The sequence below is a fragment of the Nicotiana tomentosiformis genome, chromosome 7 (assembly GCF_000390325.3).
Source record: "Nicotiana tomentosiformis chromosome 7, ASM39032v3, whole genome shotgun sequence".
NCBI classification, from domain to species: Eukaryota; Viridiplantae; Streptophyta; class Magnoliopsida; order Solanales; family Solanaceae; genus Nicotiana; species Nicotiana tomentosiformis.
Genome location: NC_090818.1, coordinates 44,934,384 through 44,952,482, shown reverse-complemented (window position 1 = coordinate 44,952,482; position 18,099 = coordinate 44,934,384). Strand labels below are relative to the sequence as shown.

At 37.9% G+C, this 18,099-nt stretch overlaps 2 protein-coding genes across 4 annotated transcripts; one reads left to right on the top strand and one right to left on the bottom strand.

The window, feature by feature from the left end:
- The first annotated feature begins 634 nt into the window (after positions 1–634).
- LOC104098850 (chlorophyll a-b binding protein 13, chloroplastic-like) lies at positions 635–1,875 on the top strand. Its single transcript, XM_009605678.4, has 3 exons — positions 635–812; positions 937–1,098; positions 1,286–1,875. The coding sequence occupies exons 1-3, from the start codon at positions 687–689 to the stop codon at positions 1,793–1,795; spliced, it is 798 nt and encodes a 265-aa protein (XP_009603973.1). The 5' UTR covers positions 635–686; the 3' UTR covers positions 1,796–1,875.
- Positions 1,876–2,794: 919 nt separating this feature from the next.
- Positions 2,795–16,469, bottom strand: LOC104098851 (myosin-2-like). Of its 3 annotated transcripts, none has more exons than XM_009605679.4 (24): positions 15,827–16,464; positions 15,453–15,554; positions 15,218–15,361; positions 14,979–15,129; positions 14,836–14,863; positions 14,514–14,682; positions 14,358–14,421; positions 14,209–14,222; positions 14,023–14,107; positions 12,989–13,092; positions 12,735–12,873; positions 12,016–12,134; positions 11,698–11,850; positions 11,513–11,602; positions 8,084–8,161; positions 7,499–7,654; positions 7,108–7,311; positions 6,770–6,975; positions 6,557–6,692; positions 5,954–6,083; positions 5,496–5,606; positions 5,325–5,425; positions 4,409–4,612; positions 2,795–3,648 (listed from the first exon to the last, which is right to left on the bottom strand). In XM_009605679.4, exons 1-24 carry the CDS (start codon positions 16,145–16,147, stop codon positions 3,181–3,183), a joined length of 3,477 nt encoding a protein of 1,158 aa, XP_009603974.1. In that variant the 5' UTR covers positions 16,148–16,464; the 3' UTR covers positions 2,795–3,180. The 3 variants fall into 3 exon arrangements, with proteins under 3 accessions (XP_009603974.1, XP_009603975.1, XP_009603977.1); XM_009605680.4 differs by having other exon boundaries at positions 2,795–3,645; positions 15,827–16,460; XM_009605682.4 differs by lacking the exon at positions 2,795–3,648 and adding an exon at positions 5,106–5,175 and having other exon boundaries at positions 4,525–4,612; positions 15,827–16,469.
- Between the last annotated feature and the right edge of the window lie 1,630 nt (positions 16,470–18,099).

Sequence of the window (18,099 nt, the reverse complement as noted above, 5' to 3'; positions counted from 1 at the left end):
AAACAGGGGTATGCTCTATCCCCATTTTACCCGTATCAACGCTTATTGAGGATTCTAGATGAGGAGAAACTATTTAAATATAATTAGAGCTCGCCGTGGCGTGCATCGGGTTTGAAATAAACTAAGCTTTGACAAAAACTAATTAAAGTGGAATATGCCAAACTATCCAAAATTTTCAAATCTAGTAGTAATATTTATGTGCAAAAAGTTTTCATTATTTGTAAGCAGTCAAGTATCGTCGTTGGTAATTATTTCCAAGAGATTTTAAATTAAAACGTTTTAAAATTTGTAGATTATCTCTGCTTGTACGCGAGTAATGATGGATTGTGCAACACTATATATGAGTAGTCTTAACTCTGTTTTACAGTAGTAATTACTCAGTTATTAACAGTTTGCTACAGAAGGATAATAATCTGGATAGGAGGATATGACTTGGAGATACTCAAAAATCTACTAAACACTTCTCATTGGTTGATGCAGAAACTTAAAAGTATATCCGACCACAATTTTCTGTCCCTGCAACCTTAGCCACCCACGTAATATTGTCACTTTCTAAACACAAGAAGTAGTATCCTTTGGGATGGGACCCTCCATATTTTTCCAGCACTTGTATATATACATTGTGCAAGAAACTTAGTCAAATGTGAGGTCCAAGAGAGAGAAATCAAGAAAGGGAGAGAAAGAGAATGGCATCAATGGCAGCAACCGGTAGCTCAGCCACTGTTGTTAGAGCAACTCCATTCTTGGGCCAGACCAAATATGCCAACCCTCTTAGAGATGTAGTTCCCATGGGCTCTGCCAAATTCACCATGGTAAATTTTTCATCTCGTTCTTTATGTATCGCGTAAGAAAATACTTAATTGATCAGTTGAACAACTATATTGCATCCGCTTATGCTAAGATGTGTTGTCTTGTCATTTTCTTCTATGTTGTTAGAGTAATGAATTGTGGTATGGACCTGATTGTGTCAAGTACTTGGGACCCTTTTCTGCTCAAACTCCTTCCTACTTGACTGGAGAATTTCCCGGTGATTACGGATGGGACACAGCTAGTTTATTAGCTGATCCTGAAGCCTTTGCAAAGAATAGAGCTCTTGAGGTACTTTCTTTTTCTTTTACTAGTAAGTTTCAAGTCCGTATAAAAGAGAAAAGTTATCGAACAATTATGGAAAAAAGGATAATTGATCTTCTAAATGTTACATAAGATTTGTATAACTGAGGACGACTAATTTAGGATTGAGACGTAGTTAATAGATTGATGCTGATTAAAATTGTAACAATTCCAGGTCATCCATGGGCGATGGGCCATGCTTGGGGCACTGGGTTGCATTACTCCAGAAGTTCTTGAGAAATGGGTGAAAGTGGATTTCAAAGAACCAGTATGGTTCAAAGCTGGAGCCCAAATCTTCAGTGAAGGAGGACTGGACTATTTGGGCAACCCAAACCTTGTCCATGCTCAGAGCATTCTAGCAGTTTTGGGCTTCCAAGTAGTGCTAATGGGCCTTGTAGAAGGTTTCAGAATTAATGGGCTTCCTGGAGTTGGTGATGGCAACAATCTTTACCCAGGTGGCCAGTACTTTGACCCACTTGATCTAGAAGATGACCCAACTACTTTTGCCGAGCTCAAGGTTAAGGAGATCAAGAATGGAAGATTGGCTATGTTTTCCATGTTCGGATTCTTCGTTCAAGCTATTGTCACTGGCAAAGGCCCTCTTGAGAACCTTTTGGATCACCTTGACAACCCTGTTGCTAACAATGCATGGCTTTATGCAACTAAGTTTGTTCCTGGCTCTTAAATTTTACATTTTGACTTCCTCCACAAGAGGCTTGTACCACTGATTCATTCAGAATGCAAATATTTGGCAGATGAAAACTATTTTACCATGTGATAAATACTCTTTAAGCCACTAGAATTTCATTTAACTCTTGTGATAATGACTACACCTCAATCCCAAGCAACGTAAAATTAACGTAAAAATAGCACAGGCTAGTCAGTTTTCGGACTGGTCATTCATAAATAACCAGTGTTTGCCAAGTTATTGAAAAATAGCCACTATTTTGCTGCAACAGAAACCGGTCCAGCATAATATACTGGGGTTCGGTACACCTGTGTATGAACTTCCAGCATATTATGCTGGAACTCCAACACGCGAAAAGTTCCAGGAGATTCGAGCACCTGTGTATGAACTTCCAGCATATTATACAGGACCGGTATACTTTGCTTGAACTCCATTATAATATTATATTATGCTGGAGTTCTAGTATACTTATGCTGAAACTCCATTATATTATGCTAGAATTCCAATATACTTATGCTGGAGCTTCCAGTATAATATACTGGAGTATTTTCCGGATTTTGAACAGTGTTTTCTTTCAGATTTATCTTTACATGAAAAGTGGCTAAATTTCGATTACTTTGAAAGTGTGGCTATTTTTGAATGACCACTTGTAAATCTGACTATTTTTTAATTTCTCCCAAAATTAACTGTATGAATCTTCACCAATCATGTCAATACAATATAATATAAATTATTAAGTAAAAGCACAACGCAATCTCTATATTTTCTACTAGCATATAAATTTCTGACATAGATTAAAAACTCCTAAAAATACTGAACCTAAAGCAATTCGTGTTAACATGACCAAAACTAAGGGGCTTGTTACACGAATAGTCTATACGTAATAAAGTAGGTCAACAATGGCGAAAAGAGTTGAAGGGAGAAACAAGAAGAAGAATGCATATGCTATCTTTCTGTATGGACTTTGAGCTCCTTCAGCTCACAAGAAACAGGATATGAGATGAGAATAACAAACGCTCTCTATTACGTTTGGCAACTCATTATGGAGTTGTAAACAATCAAGTAATCACATCACCATCTTTCAGTAACAACTAATTACAACATTTGCTAAATGCAAAAGCATGTGGACTGAGAAAACTCTAGTCCTATTCTGGCAAAGCTATCTAATGTGTAATTCCACAACCTAGCATTGTTTACAGCAGGCTATTTACAAACAAGCTCTTAACTATCTAGGGGAGGGATCAGGGGATCCATAACCGAGCGCACACACTATTTCCCAATCTCCACCAACGCTGCTATATTACCAACCACAAGTTGGGAGAATTAGTTTCACCTATATATTTTAATACCTAAGGAAGAAAACGACTGATCTTAACCTAAAATCACTTGCTCTTCTTACCCCACCATTTTCTACGATTCTTCCCTGCTTTAGAACAACCAAGTTTGTGTACTTTTGTCTTTGTCTCCTTTAACCGGACCTTGTAATCTTTTTTCCATTCCTCAAACCTGCACTTCAGTCTTCGGTACTCATCTGCAGGATTAGTAGAATGTAACTGCCCTGGTTTCAAGTGAACAATTGCCAAGGCTTCATCGTCAAAATTCTGCTTTCGCTGCTCAAATTCCAGTGTGAGGTGGCTGACTATGGCTAAACCACCATTAACCTCTCTATTAGCTCCAACACCTAAGCTGTTGTTAGTAAATTTAACTGGAGTGCATCCCGCAGGAGTGTCCATAGATGTTGCGTCATCAGAATCATAATAGCGAGGAGATGGGGAACCTTCAGGCTTTCCAGGTCGACCAGTAGTATCACCAGCACCAAGACTGTTCTTGGCAGCAGCCAGACTAGCCTGCTTTGGCAAAACAATTGATGTATCACCAAATTAGAAATTTCATCATTCAATGTTACAGTTACCTTAGTATAAACTCAATTTCCAATAGAAATATAAAATACCATCAGCCAATCAAAGAAAATTCTGTTTTCATTTACTATCATCAGGCTTCAATTTTGTTTTCAGCCAATGAAAGGGACATGGTGATCAGCCAAGCAATAAAAATATTGTTTCAAAACAAAAGAAGATCTGCTGATGCGAATGATGAAAGGGACAAAGTAGACCAGCCAATGAAGGAAAATTTTTGTTTTCATTTACCATCATCAGGCTTCAATCTTCTTATTAAAAGAAATGGTAAGGATGCTATCTTTATACCCGATATCTCTCCAGACACGAGACACGGTAAAGAAAAAGGATGTTGCCTATCTCAGGAAAAATTATCATTTCTCAAACTAATTCTCAATTGGACCAGAGAAGTGAGAAGAAGCAGTAGCAATATCAGTAGAGCTCCATAGAACAACGGATACCAAGTACTCCCTCCGTCCCAATTTAGGTGACAATGTTCAGATTTCGAGAGTCAGATAATTATTCTTTAACTATAATTTTTCATAAGCCTTTTAAATATTTTAAAATTTTAATTATTGCGATTTATATTACTTTTTACGTAGTTTCCATATATGTAAATTTATTTCGAAAAAAAAGTTTGAATCTTGACAAAATGAAAAGTATCACATAAATTGGGACGGATTAACTATCTAGGATCATATTGCAGCTTACTCACCTGCAATGATGCCGTTTGCTTTTGCCACATCTCTTCCATTGACCTCATCTTGACCTCATATTCTAGGCATCGGGCCTCGAATAGGTTTACTTGTTCCTTCAGGGCAACATTTTCCATTTCCTTCTCTCCAAGGGTTGCCTCAGCCTTTAAAACCCGCCTTTCGAGGTCTTCTACAGCAGAAGGTAAAATTTCTCGAGGCAACTCCTGCTTGCATAAAAAATTCAAACTTACTACAGCATCAATCAGGTTCTCAAGCAGTCAAAAAAAAATATTAAAGACTACAGTGTTGCCTCCACTGTTTGCATTTAGGCTAATATCAGACTTCAAGACTGAGAAGCCATAGTGCAATAAGAATTAAGAAAAAAGGAAAGCAAGAAAATGAAGCCATTATCCTGATTGATCAGTCAGTAACTCTTCGCAAGCTGTTCTTTTTTTCTTTTTTTTTTGCTTCTACAAGGGGAGTGGGGAAGGACTAATGTATAAACCAAAAAAGGCCTCCCTACCCAGTTTTCCCTCACTGTCTTTTTCTTTCAATCTTAATAATGAAATACTCGGCATTTTCGAGATGCCAATGCATTTCATCTTCCAAAGTAAGAATAAAACAAGGAAAAAGACTCCCCCGAACCCTGAAATCAGAAATGCAATTGCATACCCAAAATTGGATTCCAAAAAAAATGAAAAAAAAAAAAAGGAATACCTAAAGTTGGCTTCATCAAACAGGCCACCAAATTCTTAAAGATATTAGTCCCGAAGCAGATTTTACAATTCTGAACGAAGAAAGAAGAAAAGTTCAATAAAAATGTATGGAAAAGCTTTTATAGAAAACCAATTATTCTGTTATATGTTCAATTAAGAGAACAAAAACTGAGGCAAAGTGACCTAGTAAGGATATCTTTGAATCCTTATGATAGAGTACCTTGACCTCCATTTTTCTGCCTGTTTTTGGGATGTCTACATTTAACGTTTTTGCACTCTGCAGTTTATTAAGATCCTTTCGAGCCAACCATCCACGAATAGCTGCAATAAAAAAGACGTGTAAATCTATTTGATTTCATAATCACAGAGATACCAATACAAATAACTTTACCTGATTGTATCTGCACAACAGCCACCAGCTGCTCATCATTTTTGTGAGCCACCTTCACCTTAGATCCCACCGAAGTATTATACCGGTTTCTTGCTATTTCACCCCGAATAACTACAAGAACGAATTTTGAGTCAGAATATCAGGTAAAATTCAGCATTATTGGATGTCTTAAAATTTTACTATATTGATGCATCAGCTCAGAATTGAACTGGTTTATATCACTAGCTACTTTGGAACTTTCAGCATTGCTTCAAATAGCAGGAAATTATATATTTATTCTTTTTCTAAAATCATCGGAATGGCAGCCCTGGTGCTCAACACTTTGAAGATATCTAATGTGGTCTTCAAATGGACAAATACTCATAAAAAACTGATAGACACAACATTGTTCATGAATATCATCTTCTATTGTATTCAAAAGAAAAAGGAAAAAAGAGTTGCAAAGGGATCCGCTTTACATGATTGAAGTGTGATTACTCCTCCTTTCAGCTCATGGAAGTAACGACGAGCACGATGACCACGAAAGCACTTCTGCACCTCAAGAGTACCTTGCAGAACTTGGTTTCTCACATCCTCCAATGCAGCAATCTACATGTTAGAGAGACAGAAGTTCAAAGATAGGCACACAAAAGGAAATCCAATCTTCAATAGTATAAACCCATTGCCTCATTAGAAGACTGTATAGGTCATACATATCAGAGGAAATATGTTAGCCATAAACCATATTTTCCTTCATTTCTGATTGTTGTCCTTTCCAATATGCATGGGACTACTCACAAGCCTTCTTCAAAAGGACATAACACATTTTGGCCTCAATGTGATGTCACCAGTTTGGAAGACACAACACATTTTTTTTTTAAAAAGGATGGTGCCCCGGCCAGCTTGCGCTCATATCAACGCACCACACTTTTATTTGTCATAATTTGCTTCAACTATATAGTAGTAAAAATTAGAAAAGACTTAAACTTTCTGGTGTGTCTTTTTGATGATTAGGGCAATGACATTATTGTTTGAAAAGAAAACCTATCTTCATGTCAGAAAACGAGGAACTATGAGCTCACCTGTCCTGCTCGGAAATATAACTTTGTATATCCAACTTGGTACAGTTCCGGAAGAATATCAAACTGCTGAAGAATGGCAACTGACATACTTAGAGGATCTTGACATGCATTATCCTTCACCAGAAGGAAGCCGTACCTAAAATACCGCATTCATATAAGTCGAAAAGCAACCAAAAAACAAGTCAGCGACAAACTAAGGATCAAGTATGTCACCTGCTTGTGAATTCTTGATGTGTTAACCTAGTAGGATAGCCAGATCTTGATATTCTAACCACCTCAAGAACACCACAGGATCTGAGCTGTTGTATGACAAGATCTTTGTCACACATGCCAGGAACCTGCTTATTATTTGGTTTTATGCAGCATATGAAGTGCGGTGTTGTATTTTCCAAATGCTGCATCAGTTTGAACAAATGATCCTGCCAGAAGTTTTTGATAAAGGACAACCTTGAGCAACTATCGGGGTATCCTAAGATACAAACTTTTATTTTCTAAAGTGTTCAGTTTGTTAGCATGATCAAGTTCTATAGAGAAGTTAAGAAAATAACCACCTTAAACTTAGTTGCAACACTATGCTTCTGAAAATCTGGCACCCCTGTATAGGTTGATGGACTTGAGAATTCTGTATCTTCATTAGCAGAAATAGAGGCAAACAGCCGAGGTAGCTGGCCGCCACTTGATGAGAGTAGCTGAATAATGTCAGAATGCAGTGCATCTCTGTTCTTTTCTAAGAAGCCAGTTGCATCATAAGTAACCTGGAAGAAACAAATACAAATAATTACTTTGTCCAGAGTTAGACAACTACAATGAGTAATTAACTCGGAGATTCCATAGAGTTAGACAAACTGAGTAATTAAGTACTAGATGACAAGAAAATACTACTTAATATCCGTAGAACTATAGCACATGACAAGAAAAGATGCATTTATAAAAGAAACTGACCTCTCCAGCATAATGGCGAATGCGAAATTCTTCTCTTTCGCCTTTAAAGCAAGGGTCCGATTTGATGTGCTGCTGAAGTTTACTCGCGAAGGTCAAATCAGTGGCCTTTAGGGAATTTGATTCTTCATTCAACAAAGATATAAGCCCAATGGGTTTCTGCAAAATGGAAAATGACAGTTCATCGATCAACTGGTATGTCCATTCAAATACATGTGGTAAATTGCGTAGCCAAAATACAGAGATCTTCTTTATGATTGACTCGATATATTGCATTTTCACTACTTAACCCATAAGAAGGAATACAACGACAAGAAAATTGTGGTGGCAGCTATATCAAATAGAACTTGTGACAATACGAACAGATGCATTTTTATCCTTTGCATCCAACTCAACAATTAAACATGGAAAGAGTAAGACTAAACGGGAAAAAGATGTAAAAGGCCAAAAAGGAAAAAGAGCAACAACAGTGTGATTGCGTAATTAAGAACGAAAGTAAACGCATAATCCAGGACAGAAGAAAGCTAGCAGATTATATAAACTCCTGACGCCAAGTAAATAGGAAAAAGAACCAAAAGGCAGAAATACCTTTTCAAAAAGATCCAGGCACTCTTGGTTGTCTTCAAAATCTACTTTTGTCCAATCAATTCCGTCCAATTCATATTCCTGATACGAAAACCATCAGTTCTTGCATCGACATCAAAAAATGATGCTGTAAGGAATATCTTCAGGAGAGTAATAAAGCCCGAAAATACCACAGGAAAACTACAGACAGGAAAAATCTGAGTCTAACAATCTTGTGTTTTTCTGCGTAACATAAAAATTTCTGCAGCAGCCACTGATCTTAAATGCCCTAATAGTTTCTGTAGAAGGTAATTACTCTACGGTTGATAAGGAAGTAGGGTACTAGCAGTACAAACAAAATAATCAATACAATTGAAATGAGAAAAAAGTGAATAGAGAGGAAGAGAGAGCGTATTGTTTTATTCAACAGTCCAAATCCACGATCGTACAATGTTTCCTTTGAATATGTAAAGTACAAGGCAAATTCTAAGTACCTTTGTAAAGTAGGGGTAAGGTCTGCGTACACACTACCCTCGCCAGACCCCACTTGTGGGATTACACTGGGTTTTTTGTTGTTGTTGTTGTACAAGGCTAATTCTAAGAAAGCTTACAACAACAACGCAGTGGAGTCCCACAAGTGGGGTCTGGGAGGTTAGTATGTACGCAGACCTAACCCCTACCCTGGGGAGGTAGAGAGGCTGTTTCCGAGAGACCCTCGGCTCGAGATGAAATTCTAAGAAAGCTTATGAGTGAAAATGGAAACAGCATTAAGTATGGAAAGTAAGCTGAGAGCTGGAAGTAGTAAGCTTGAAGTTTGATTGCCCTGATGACAGGTGATAAAGATTGGATTAGATGCCTTCGCTCGTTCATTAGTCCGAATTATATAGGACATGGGTCTCTTAGGGTCCAAGTGTAGGTGGAGTCTCCATTGAAGAGACACGAATGAGGTCATGGACCATTATGGTGCAAATCTCCCCCAGATTGTTCGGGGTTGATTGAGAAGTTTCTTGACTCTCAACCTTATCCGTTAAGATTCGGGCAGAGGAATTGGCGCGGGGGCGTCGTGGGCTTAACAAATTGAAGTCATGGCCAGTAAATATAGGGCGCTCGTATCATTGTTCCGGCTCGTAAGGGACGGTTTAAGAATGGACATTTTATCCCGGAACTGGTCGTATTGAGTCAGTCGTGCAAGGAGTCGGTCACAGGCTTTGAGCCTTGGAGAGGGACGGTTTGTCCGGGGTTTTTTATTGTTGTTGTTGTACAAGGCTAATTCTAAGAAAGCTTACAACAACAACGCAGTGGAGTCCCACAAGTGGGGTCTACGAGGTTAGTATGTACGCAGACCTAACCCCTACCCTGGGAAGGTAGAGAGGCTGTTTCCGAGAGACCCTCGGCTCGAGATGAAATTCTAAGAAAGCTTATGAGTGAAAATGGAAACAGCATTAAGTATGGAAAGTAAGCTGAGAGCTGGAAGTAGTAAGCTTGAAGTTTGATTGCCCTGATGACAGGTGATAAAGATTGGATTAGATGCCTTCGCTCGTTCATTAGTCCGAATTATATAGGACATGGGTCTCTTAGGGTCCAAGTGTAGGTGGAGTCTCCATTGAAGAGACACGAATGAGGTCATGGACCATTATGGTGCAAATCTCCCCCAGATTGTTCGGGGTTGATTGAGAAGTTTCTTGACTCTCAACCTTATCCGTTAAGATTCGGGCAGAGGAATTGGCGCGGGGGCGTCGTGGGCTTAACAAATTGAAGTCATGGCCAGTAAATATAGGGCGCTCGTATCATTGTTCCGGCTCGTAAGGGACGGTTTAAGAATGGACATTTTATCCCGGAACTGGTCGTATTGAGTCAGTCGTGCAAGGAGTCGGTCACAGGCTTTGAGCCTTGGAGAGGGACGGTTTGTCCGGGGTTTTTTATTGTTGTTGTTGTACAAGGCTAATTCTAAGAAAGCTTACAACAACAACGCAGTGGAGTCCCACAAGTGGGGTAGACCTAACCCCTACCCTGGGAAGGTAGAGAGGCTGTTTCCGAGAGACCCTCGGCTCGAGATGAAATTCTAAGAAAGCTTATGAGTGAAAATGGAAACAGCATTAAGTATGGAAAGTAAGCTGAGAGCTGGAAGTAGTAAGCTTGAAGTTTGATTGCCCTGATGACAGGTGATAAAGATTGGATTAGATGCCTTCGCTCGTTCATTAGTCCGAATTATATAGGACATGGGTCTCTTAGGGTCCAAGTGTAGGTGGAGTCTCCATTGAAGAGACACGAATGAGGTCATGGACCATTATGGTGCAAATCTCCCCCAGATTGTTCGGGGTTGATTGAGAAGTTTCTTGACTCTCAACCTTATCCGTTAAGATTCGGGCAGAGGAATTGGCGCGGGGGCGTCGTGGGCTTAACAAATTGAAGTCATGGCCAATAAATATAGGGCGCTCGTATCATTGTTCCGGCTCGTAAGGGACGGTTTAAGAATGGACATTTTATCCCGGAACTGGTCGTATTGAGTCAGTCGTGCAAGGAGTCGGTCACAGGCTTTGAGCCTTGGAGAGGGACGGTTTGTCCGGGGTTTTTTGTTGTTGTTGTTGTACAAGGCTAATTCTAAGAAAGCTTACAACAACAACGCAGTGGAGTCCCACAAGTGGGGTCTGCGAGGTTAGTATGTACGCAGACCTAATCCCTACCCTGGGGAGGTAGAGAGGCTGTTTCCGAGAGACCCTCGGCTCGAGATGAAATTCTAAGAAAGCTTATGAGTGAAAATGGAAACAGCATTAAGTATGGAAAGTAAGCTGAGAGCTGGAAGTAGTAAGCTTGAAGTTTGATTGCCCTGATGACAGGTGATAAAGATTGGATTAGATGCCTTCGCTCGTTCATTAGTCCGAATTATATAGGACATGGGTCTCTTAGGGTCCAAGTGTAGGTGGAGTCTCCATTGAAGAGACACGAATGAGGTCATGGACCATTATGGTGCAAATCTCCCCCAGATTGTTCGGGGTTGATTGAGAAGTTTCTTGACTCTCAACCTTATCCGTTAAGATTCGGGCAGAGGAATTGGCGAGGGGGCGCCGTGGGCTTAACAAATTGAAGTCATGGCCAGTAAATATAGGGCGCTCGTATCATTGTTCCGGCTCGTAAGGGACGGTTTAAGAATGGACATTTTATCCCGGAACTGGTCGTATTGAGTCAGTCATGCGAGGAGGCGGTCACAGGCTTTGAGCCTTGGAGAGGGACGGTTTGTCCGGGGCTTAGCTAGTTTAGCACGCGTAAGGCACGTGCTATTTTTGACAACTACAATTTCTCAGCTCCAGTTCTCATAAAAAGTTTCACTCATTATAGTCAGCTTATGCAAAACCGGTAAAGAGACTTCTTTTTACCTCCTTTCAGTTAAAGAAGTTAGTAGAGGAAAGGGACGAAGCAATAAGAATGAACTTGGAAGGATCATGATATGCTTACCTCTTGTTCAAGTTTCAAAAGATGTCGGTTGACATGCTGCCGGAGCCTCTCATTTGCATAGTTTATGCAAAATTGTTCAAAACTGTTTCTCTGAAAAGTGGGAATGGGACGGTCAAGTTGGATACAAGGAATCTTCCTATGCAGTATAATAGTTCTTTTTTTTTTTAAAACAGAAATAAGTTTACCTTAAATGATTCAAAACCATAAATATCCAGAATATTTATGGATCTACCCGTCTGTTCTTTACCCATTGCAAGCTTTCTGTTCATTTGATCAACTATCCAGTCAAACAAGTTTGCATAAATGAACTTTGCCAATGTATCTCTTCTATCAGTTGCCTGAATCAGATTCAACATGAGTCACGTTCTCAAGAGAAGAAATAGGAGTGATAAATTCATATATAAGAATAATTAATGAAAATAGCACATCTTCTGGTAAATATCAGGATGAAAATGTGAAGAAAGAAAATCAGCAAGAGATGGAATATAAGCACTTCGATTAACCTGCTCCATAGTTAAACTCTTGGCAACCTTATCCTTGCCGACTTGTATTTGGCGTGTTGATAAAGCTAGCATGAGGTCACTTACACTACATCCAATCAAGCTAGCAGCATTTGTAACAGCTGCAAGATAAAAGATGGTGAGAAACCAAACAGATAAACAGCCTCCATGGAAGCACAGAATATAAATGAATACTAAAAAGTTGAAGACCTTGCGAACAAAGTGAAGCAAGAAACTTCACAATTATTGTTACAAAGTAAGACAATACAAGAGGTGCAGGAAAGAATTATCATAAGAAGCATAAGAGATTTGCATGAATCACAACAACAGAGGCTCTATAACAATGTAAAACACTCATGGCCCAAAAAGTGGACAAGCCTAAGAGAGACCCTCAAAATTGCAGAGAAATGGAGTTAACAAGAGTACTCCTGGAGTTAACATAACTACTCCAGAGAAAAGCAGCCAACTGACAATGAGAAATATGATAGACTGTCCTTTACTCAAAATGGAAGAAAGTGTTTAAGCTGAAACCTATTATATGGATGCTGAGCAAAAGCTAAGTCAAGAGATTCACAGTTGGAAAGCTAACTTACAATTGACCAAGTGTACAATTACTTATATATGTATAAGATTATGAAAATCATATCTGTATTTACTTTCAGATTGAACAAAAGTAGAAGAGGATCAACATTAGCTAATGCTACATTGACAAGATAGCACACCTTCACTTTGCACAACTTCAACATGGATTGCATTGTCAATTACTTGGAATGTTATATTTCCCAGCCATAGAACTGAAGCAATCATCTGAAAAACATGCTCTTGATCCCTTTCAGAAATCCTAAAAGTATTTAGGGCTTCCTGGTGAAAGTAAGAGAAACAAAGGAAATAATTACAAAAAAGATCCAGCACGGCATTGAACTGAAAGAACAGAAATCAAACATAAGTTGACCATGTCTTATCCCTGAAGGCTCACCATAAGCTTATGAAATTCCTCAGCATCATCGACATAATGGATCACCAAGCAGTCACTCTGGTTGAGATATTTGTATTCTGATGCACCTTTTAACTTAAGTTTATCTGAGAATGAATCACATAGAAGTTCTCAAGAAGAAATCTTTCCGCAACTTCTATAACTAATTTATCAACAAAAAAAAAAATCCTTAACTAACACCCCTGCCCTCCTAAAGAAGAGAAATAGAAAATTTATAGAGCACCAGAAAGAAATAAAAGAGTCTGTTCAATCTCTTTTTTTTTAAATCAAGAAAAAGTCAGTTCAATCTCTTAAATGTACTCTTTTCTAGTAAAACAAAAAATTATATACACATAATATAGAAAGAACTTCCATTAAACAGAGTTTTTTACTCCAATAAAATTTCTCACTTTATAAATGATTCATAAGCTGTATGCCTAACTTCTAGATTTTCCTGCTCCGGAGTTCCACTTCTATCTTTTTTACTAATAACAGTGTTGTCCAGGCTAACTTGCACAGCTCTCATATTTCACAGGTTGGGTGCATCCTCCCACCAGAACATACGTTATTGGGTCACTCTACCCACAAAGCTTAGGGATGGAAGACACCACCTAATTTTGTCGCCTCTGCTGGGATTCAATCGCTTGGTCCTCATGGTTTTCTTTTCAGCTTAGACCACCTTCGGATGCAGTCCCACTTCCATGTTTAGGAACATCTTGTTGGATTACTAAGTTTTGTGACTACTAATTTACTCTTGTATCCTATTATATTGATGTTTACAACTTCAAAATCACAGCCCTCGCTTCATCTTTAAGATCACAGAAGTTTCAGTTCAGGGAAAGATATGCAGAAAACATCTCAGGAGTTGTAACCACACAGCATCAGAAACAGAAGTTGTTTGGGCAATGAAGTTACATCGCTGATTAATTGAACAATCACAACCAATGGAGACGGCAATATTTAAAGCCATGTGAAGTCCTACGAGTGAAATAAGCAACAAAAAAACCACAATAGAAGGTCTGGTATCAATTGCAGACCTCTCAAAGTAGGTGGAGCCCCGGCACATAGTTGGTAAAAGATATGATAGGACCTCTCTCCATTGACCAGCTGAACTACTCTTGACTGCCCAAAGAAGACATTATGTTTCAAGAGAATTAGATTGCAATTGTACTGATATAAATGCAACAACAAAAACCAGGGTAGAGAGGAGAAGAAAATCCCACCTTTTCAAGAAGTACTACTCATAGTTTTCGCATTAGCACATTGGACATGCACAAAGAAGTATAAAAGTCAGTAACAATGCTAAAACAGTTATGAAAGGACAATTACAATAAATTGCATTCTTTGAATCAAACTTCGTAGGCACACTTACAGGTTTGTATTTTAGCACTGCATATCCTCCCTGTTGCACTAAAATGAATTTCAATCAACTTTCCCTGCATCCATCAGGGACAACTGTCAGAACAAGTGCAACAAATGGGGAAATAAAGGAAAGTAAACGAGAAAAGAATCAGCCATAGAGACTGACAAATCGACTAGAGTTGTTGTTCTTGGAAGTTTTGGCATTCCCAAAGGCCTCCAATATGTAGCTTGTTTGCAGCACCTCCCTCTCTATTCCATTCCTGCCTCCACCAATCATAGCCAAGTATTCCATTGCAATCTTTGCTGTTTCCGTCTTCCCAGATCCACTTTCCCCACTGTATGATATGAAGAGATATTTGTTCCTCCCAGTCATTAAAATCACCATGATTTGATAATTACTATCTAAGACATCAATCATTGAACCAGAGTAGAAATACACATTAAGTATCTCGCATCACTAAAGATAACAAAGAGACATTTTCACCAACCTTATGATAATAGATTGACTTGTTTCATCTGCACGATTCAAAAGGTAAAAGCAAAGAAATTAGGATCAGCTTGCATCTAAAGTTTTTAAAAGAGCTAACAACTTTTTTTGTATAATAACAATGAGTATGGTTCCGTGGAAAACCTTCCATCATTCGATCGTATGCAGTGTCAGCAATAGAATAAACATGAGGATCATTCAAGAGCTTCTGTCTGTAAGCTGTAACAAATTCGTCCCCATACAATTGGATATCTTTGAAGGGATTGATTGCTATTAAGACAGGCCCTGCCTTACTCTGCAAGCATAGCGGGACAGGAAAAAATTAAAAGTGGAGATACATGAAATTACAAAACGAGGCATATATGCAGTTTAGTGTTACGCACATATATTATGTCCTGTGCATATCTGTGTTGAAGGTTGTGAAGAACTGATGGCTCGTTCAAATAACTAAGTTGCATTAGATCATCCACACCCTCAAGAACATCTGGATTAGCAGGTAAAAGCTCTCCTACAGGCACTGTCACAATCTATAGTATGACACAATGTTCTTTTAAGTCAGATGCAGCTGTTAAATTTAAATATTCATCATTAGGAAATAACAGGAATACGTGAACTCACACTGTGATCAGATAGGAGTACTGTAGCTTTCTCTCCTGAAGATGATTGAATCTGTCCTGATACCCATTGTCCATTCCTTAGGCGACACCAGATGCGAAGCTTCTGAAACACAAATAAACACAAATATAGCTCTAAGTTACATAACAAAATCATCTTAGAACAACCTTGAAATGTTACACTAGTAAACAAAGCAAACACAATTGACAAAACACGTGGAGCTAAAAAACTACGCACTAATCAATCATTGAATCAAGGCAATTAATAAGAATAACTACAAAAACTACGGATCAATCTAAAACTAGAGTTATATGAATAAAGACAGTAAATTTACAGAAATGAAGACAAATGCACTAATGACAGTAACTATTTTTTACCTTGTTAATAAAATAATTGATGTTAGGTTCCATTCCTTTAACCTTCTTATAAGCCCCAAAATTAGCATTCCTTTGCAACACTTTAGACTCTTCTAATTTCTTGCTAGTATTCTTCTCCAATTCAACTTCGCCTTCAATTCCGAAGCTATTGGGTAACGTTCTCTTAGGTGAGGGAGGCCTAGTCTTGGATTTAAGCTTGGGCCGAGCCGGTAATGCCGGTGGCAAGTCTTTGGGCTTCTCACTTTCGTCCCTTTGCCGGAGAGTCTCCAGCATTTCCTCTAACGAACTACGTGCCATAGAATTATGCGAAACGGACAACATCCTTTTTTTCCTCAGAAGCAAGAATTATATGTACAAAAATGTTCTCATTCCAATTAGGAAAATAAAAGGGAACTTCTTTTTAGGCTAAATCAAGAACATGGGGTGGCTCATTATGTCGAGAAAACAAGCCTTTTGAGGAAGACAGAGAATAAGAGAAGCAAAATTGCCTAAAGCCATAAATAGATTTATCTAATGAAGAAAGAAGCTTTTTTTTTTCTGGTTTATCAAAAAGAAAAGGGGAAAAGGATGTTCACTTTTGTGTGCCGTGTGTTGGTTGGTTTTATTTTTAGAAAAACAAAAACTGCCGTTCAGATAGAACCAAAATAGAAAATAATGGATATGAGATTTTGAAAATTTATCATTTTTGGTCGAGTACGTAGTAGGATGATTTGGATTGAAGGAACCGTTGGATTTAGATAGAGGAAATTTAAATAAATTTGAATTTAGTGGGGGCCTGGATATACACGTAGTAGTGCTAATATACTTGCTAAAATAGCGTAGACCTGAAATTTTGAGGTGGCAGACAGAGACATCTGAAAGGGAAGCGGATAAAATGGGACATATTGTGGAATCTAAATTTGGTCCTATAGCTCACTCTAATTACACTTATAGGGGCTGTTTGGTTAGAGATATTAATTCCAGCATAAGCTTTCATGTAGCTTGGTATAAAGTTTGGGAGAAAATGGAATCAACTTAAATAAAGAAAATGAGTATGCAAATATTTCATGTGTTTTATAGTATCAATCTCCTATATCTTACATAAAAATTCCATGAAAATGGTCATATAACTAAAAAAACATATTTATAATGGATTATGTATTCCACCGAACCACAATGTTTGGTTGGAGGAATCAGAAAAAATAAATCTTGCATAATTAATATAATATTTGATTAGCCATATAATTATGCAGTATTTGAATGATAATATTAAATAATATTTATATTAACAACAAAAAAAGAACATATTATAGTCCTATAAGTGAGGTTTGAGGAGGGTAGTGGATATGCATACCTTAGCCTAGAAGGTAAAGAGGTTTTTTCCGATAATATTTATATTAAGTTATGCGAAAATATATGTGTTATTTTATATTGGATATGATATGATATAAGACTACGTGTACTATCACCAAAGATTATCGCGGACTAGTAAATACTCCTTCATCCTTAACTAAGGGTATCGAGTTCGAACACAAAGAATAAAGTTGCATTTCATATGAAGTATGTGGGACTTCCCCGCACGTTTCTATATTAGTCGAGCCCTAAGGGGTCGTTTGGTTGGAAAACAAGTTAACTCATGATTAATTATTTCGGGATTAGTTATCTCACCCTCCCATAGGGATAAAAGAATACTACAATCCCGCCATTACGGGATTAGTTATACCGTAATTTTATCTCAACCAAACGTAGGATACTCATCTCAAATTTAATCTCGGAACTAATTATCTCTTATCTTTTGTACCAAACGAGCCGACAGGTTTCAATCTAATAATTCTTCCGTTTTACGTCCTGCTCAAAGCATATTTTATTCTTTCTATTTTGAAATTTATTTTATAAACATTATTATTCGACATGTCTATACAAGGTTTAAAATTTAAAATTCATGTACTGTTATATATTAATTTATTTATCATCTATTATTTAATATTTTCTACCCTGTAAGTACTTAAAGGATATATACAGGTCAAATTACTAAGAGTTCTGTAGATATTGGCATACTCAATAATTTTACCTTATAGTAATGGGGTTACTCAAATTTGTAAAGCTGAAAAGGGAATTTCCTGCTTTTGTGGCTAGTTGCTTTTCATTTTGCTGTTTTTGTAGCTTATTGAGTTGTCTTATGTTGTGTAGTGTCACTTCGACTCTTTTTATTCTGAGGCAGGAGACTGATAATGCTTAGCTTGTATAAGTATGATGCAAATATTCCTCCTCAAAGAACTCATGAGACATTAAGA

What these genes read in the sequence shown, in the direction of transcription:
- LOC104098851 (XM_009605679.4), bottom strand. Translation starts at nt 16,147, where the DNA reads ATGTTGTCCGTTTCGCATAATTCTATGGCACGTAGTTCGTTAGAGGAA. An exon ending in ACAACAACTCTAGTCGATTT is followed by an intron (nt 14,422 to 14,513) that starts GTCAGTCTCTAT and finishes TGATGGATGCAG; the next exon opens with GGAAAGTTGATTGAAATTCA. An exon ending in TTCGCCATTATGCTGGAGAG is followed by an intron (nt 7,312 to 7,498) that starts GTCAGTTTCTTT and finishes TGTTTCTTCCAG; the next exon opens with GTTACTTATGATGCAACTGG.
- LOC104098850 (XM_009605678.4), top strand. Translation starts at nt 687, where the DNA reads ATGGCATCAATGGCAGCAACCGGTAGCTCAGCCACTGTTGTTAGAGCA. An exon ending in GCTCTGCCAAATTCACCATG is followed by an intron (nt 813 to 936) that starts GTAAATTTTTCA and finishes CTATGTTGTTAG; the next exon opens with AGTAATGAATTGTGGTATGG. An exon ending in CAAAGAATAGAGCTCTTGAG is followed by an intron (nt 1,099 to 1,285) that starts GTACTTTCTTTT and finishes TAACAATTCCAG; the next exon opens with GTCATCCATGGGCGATGGGC.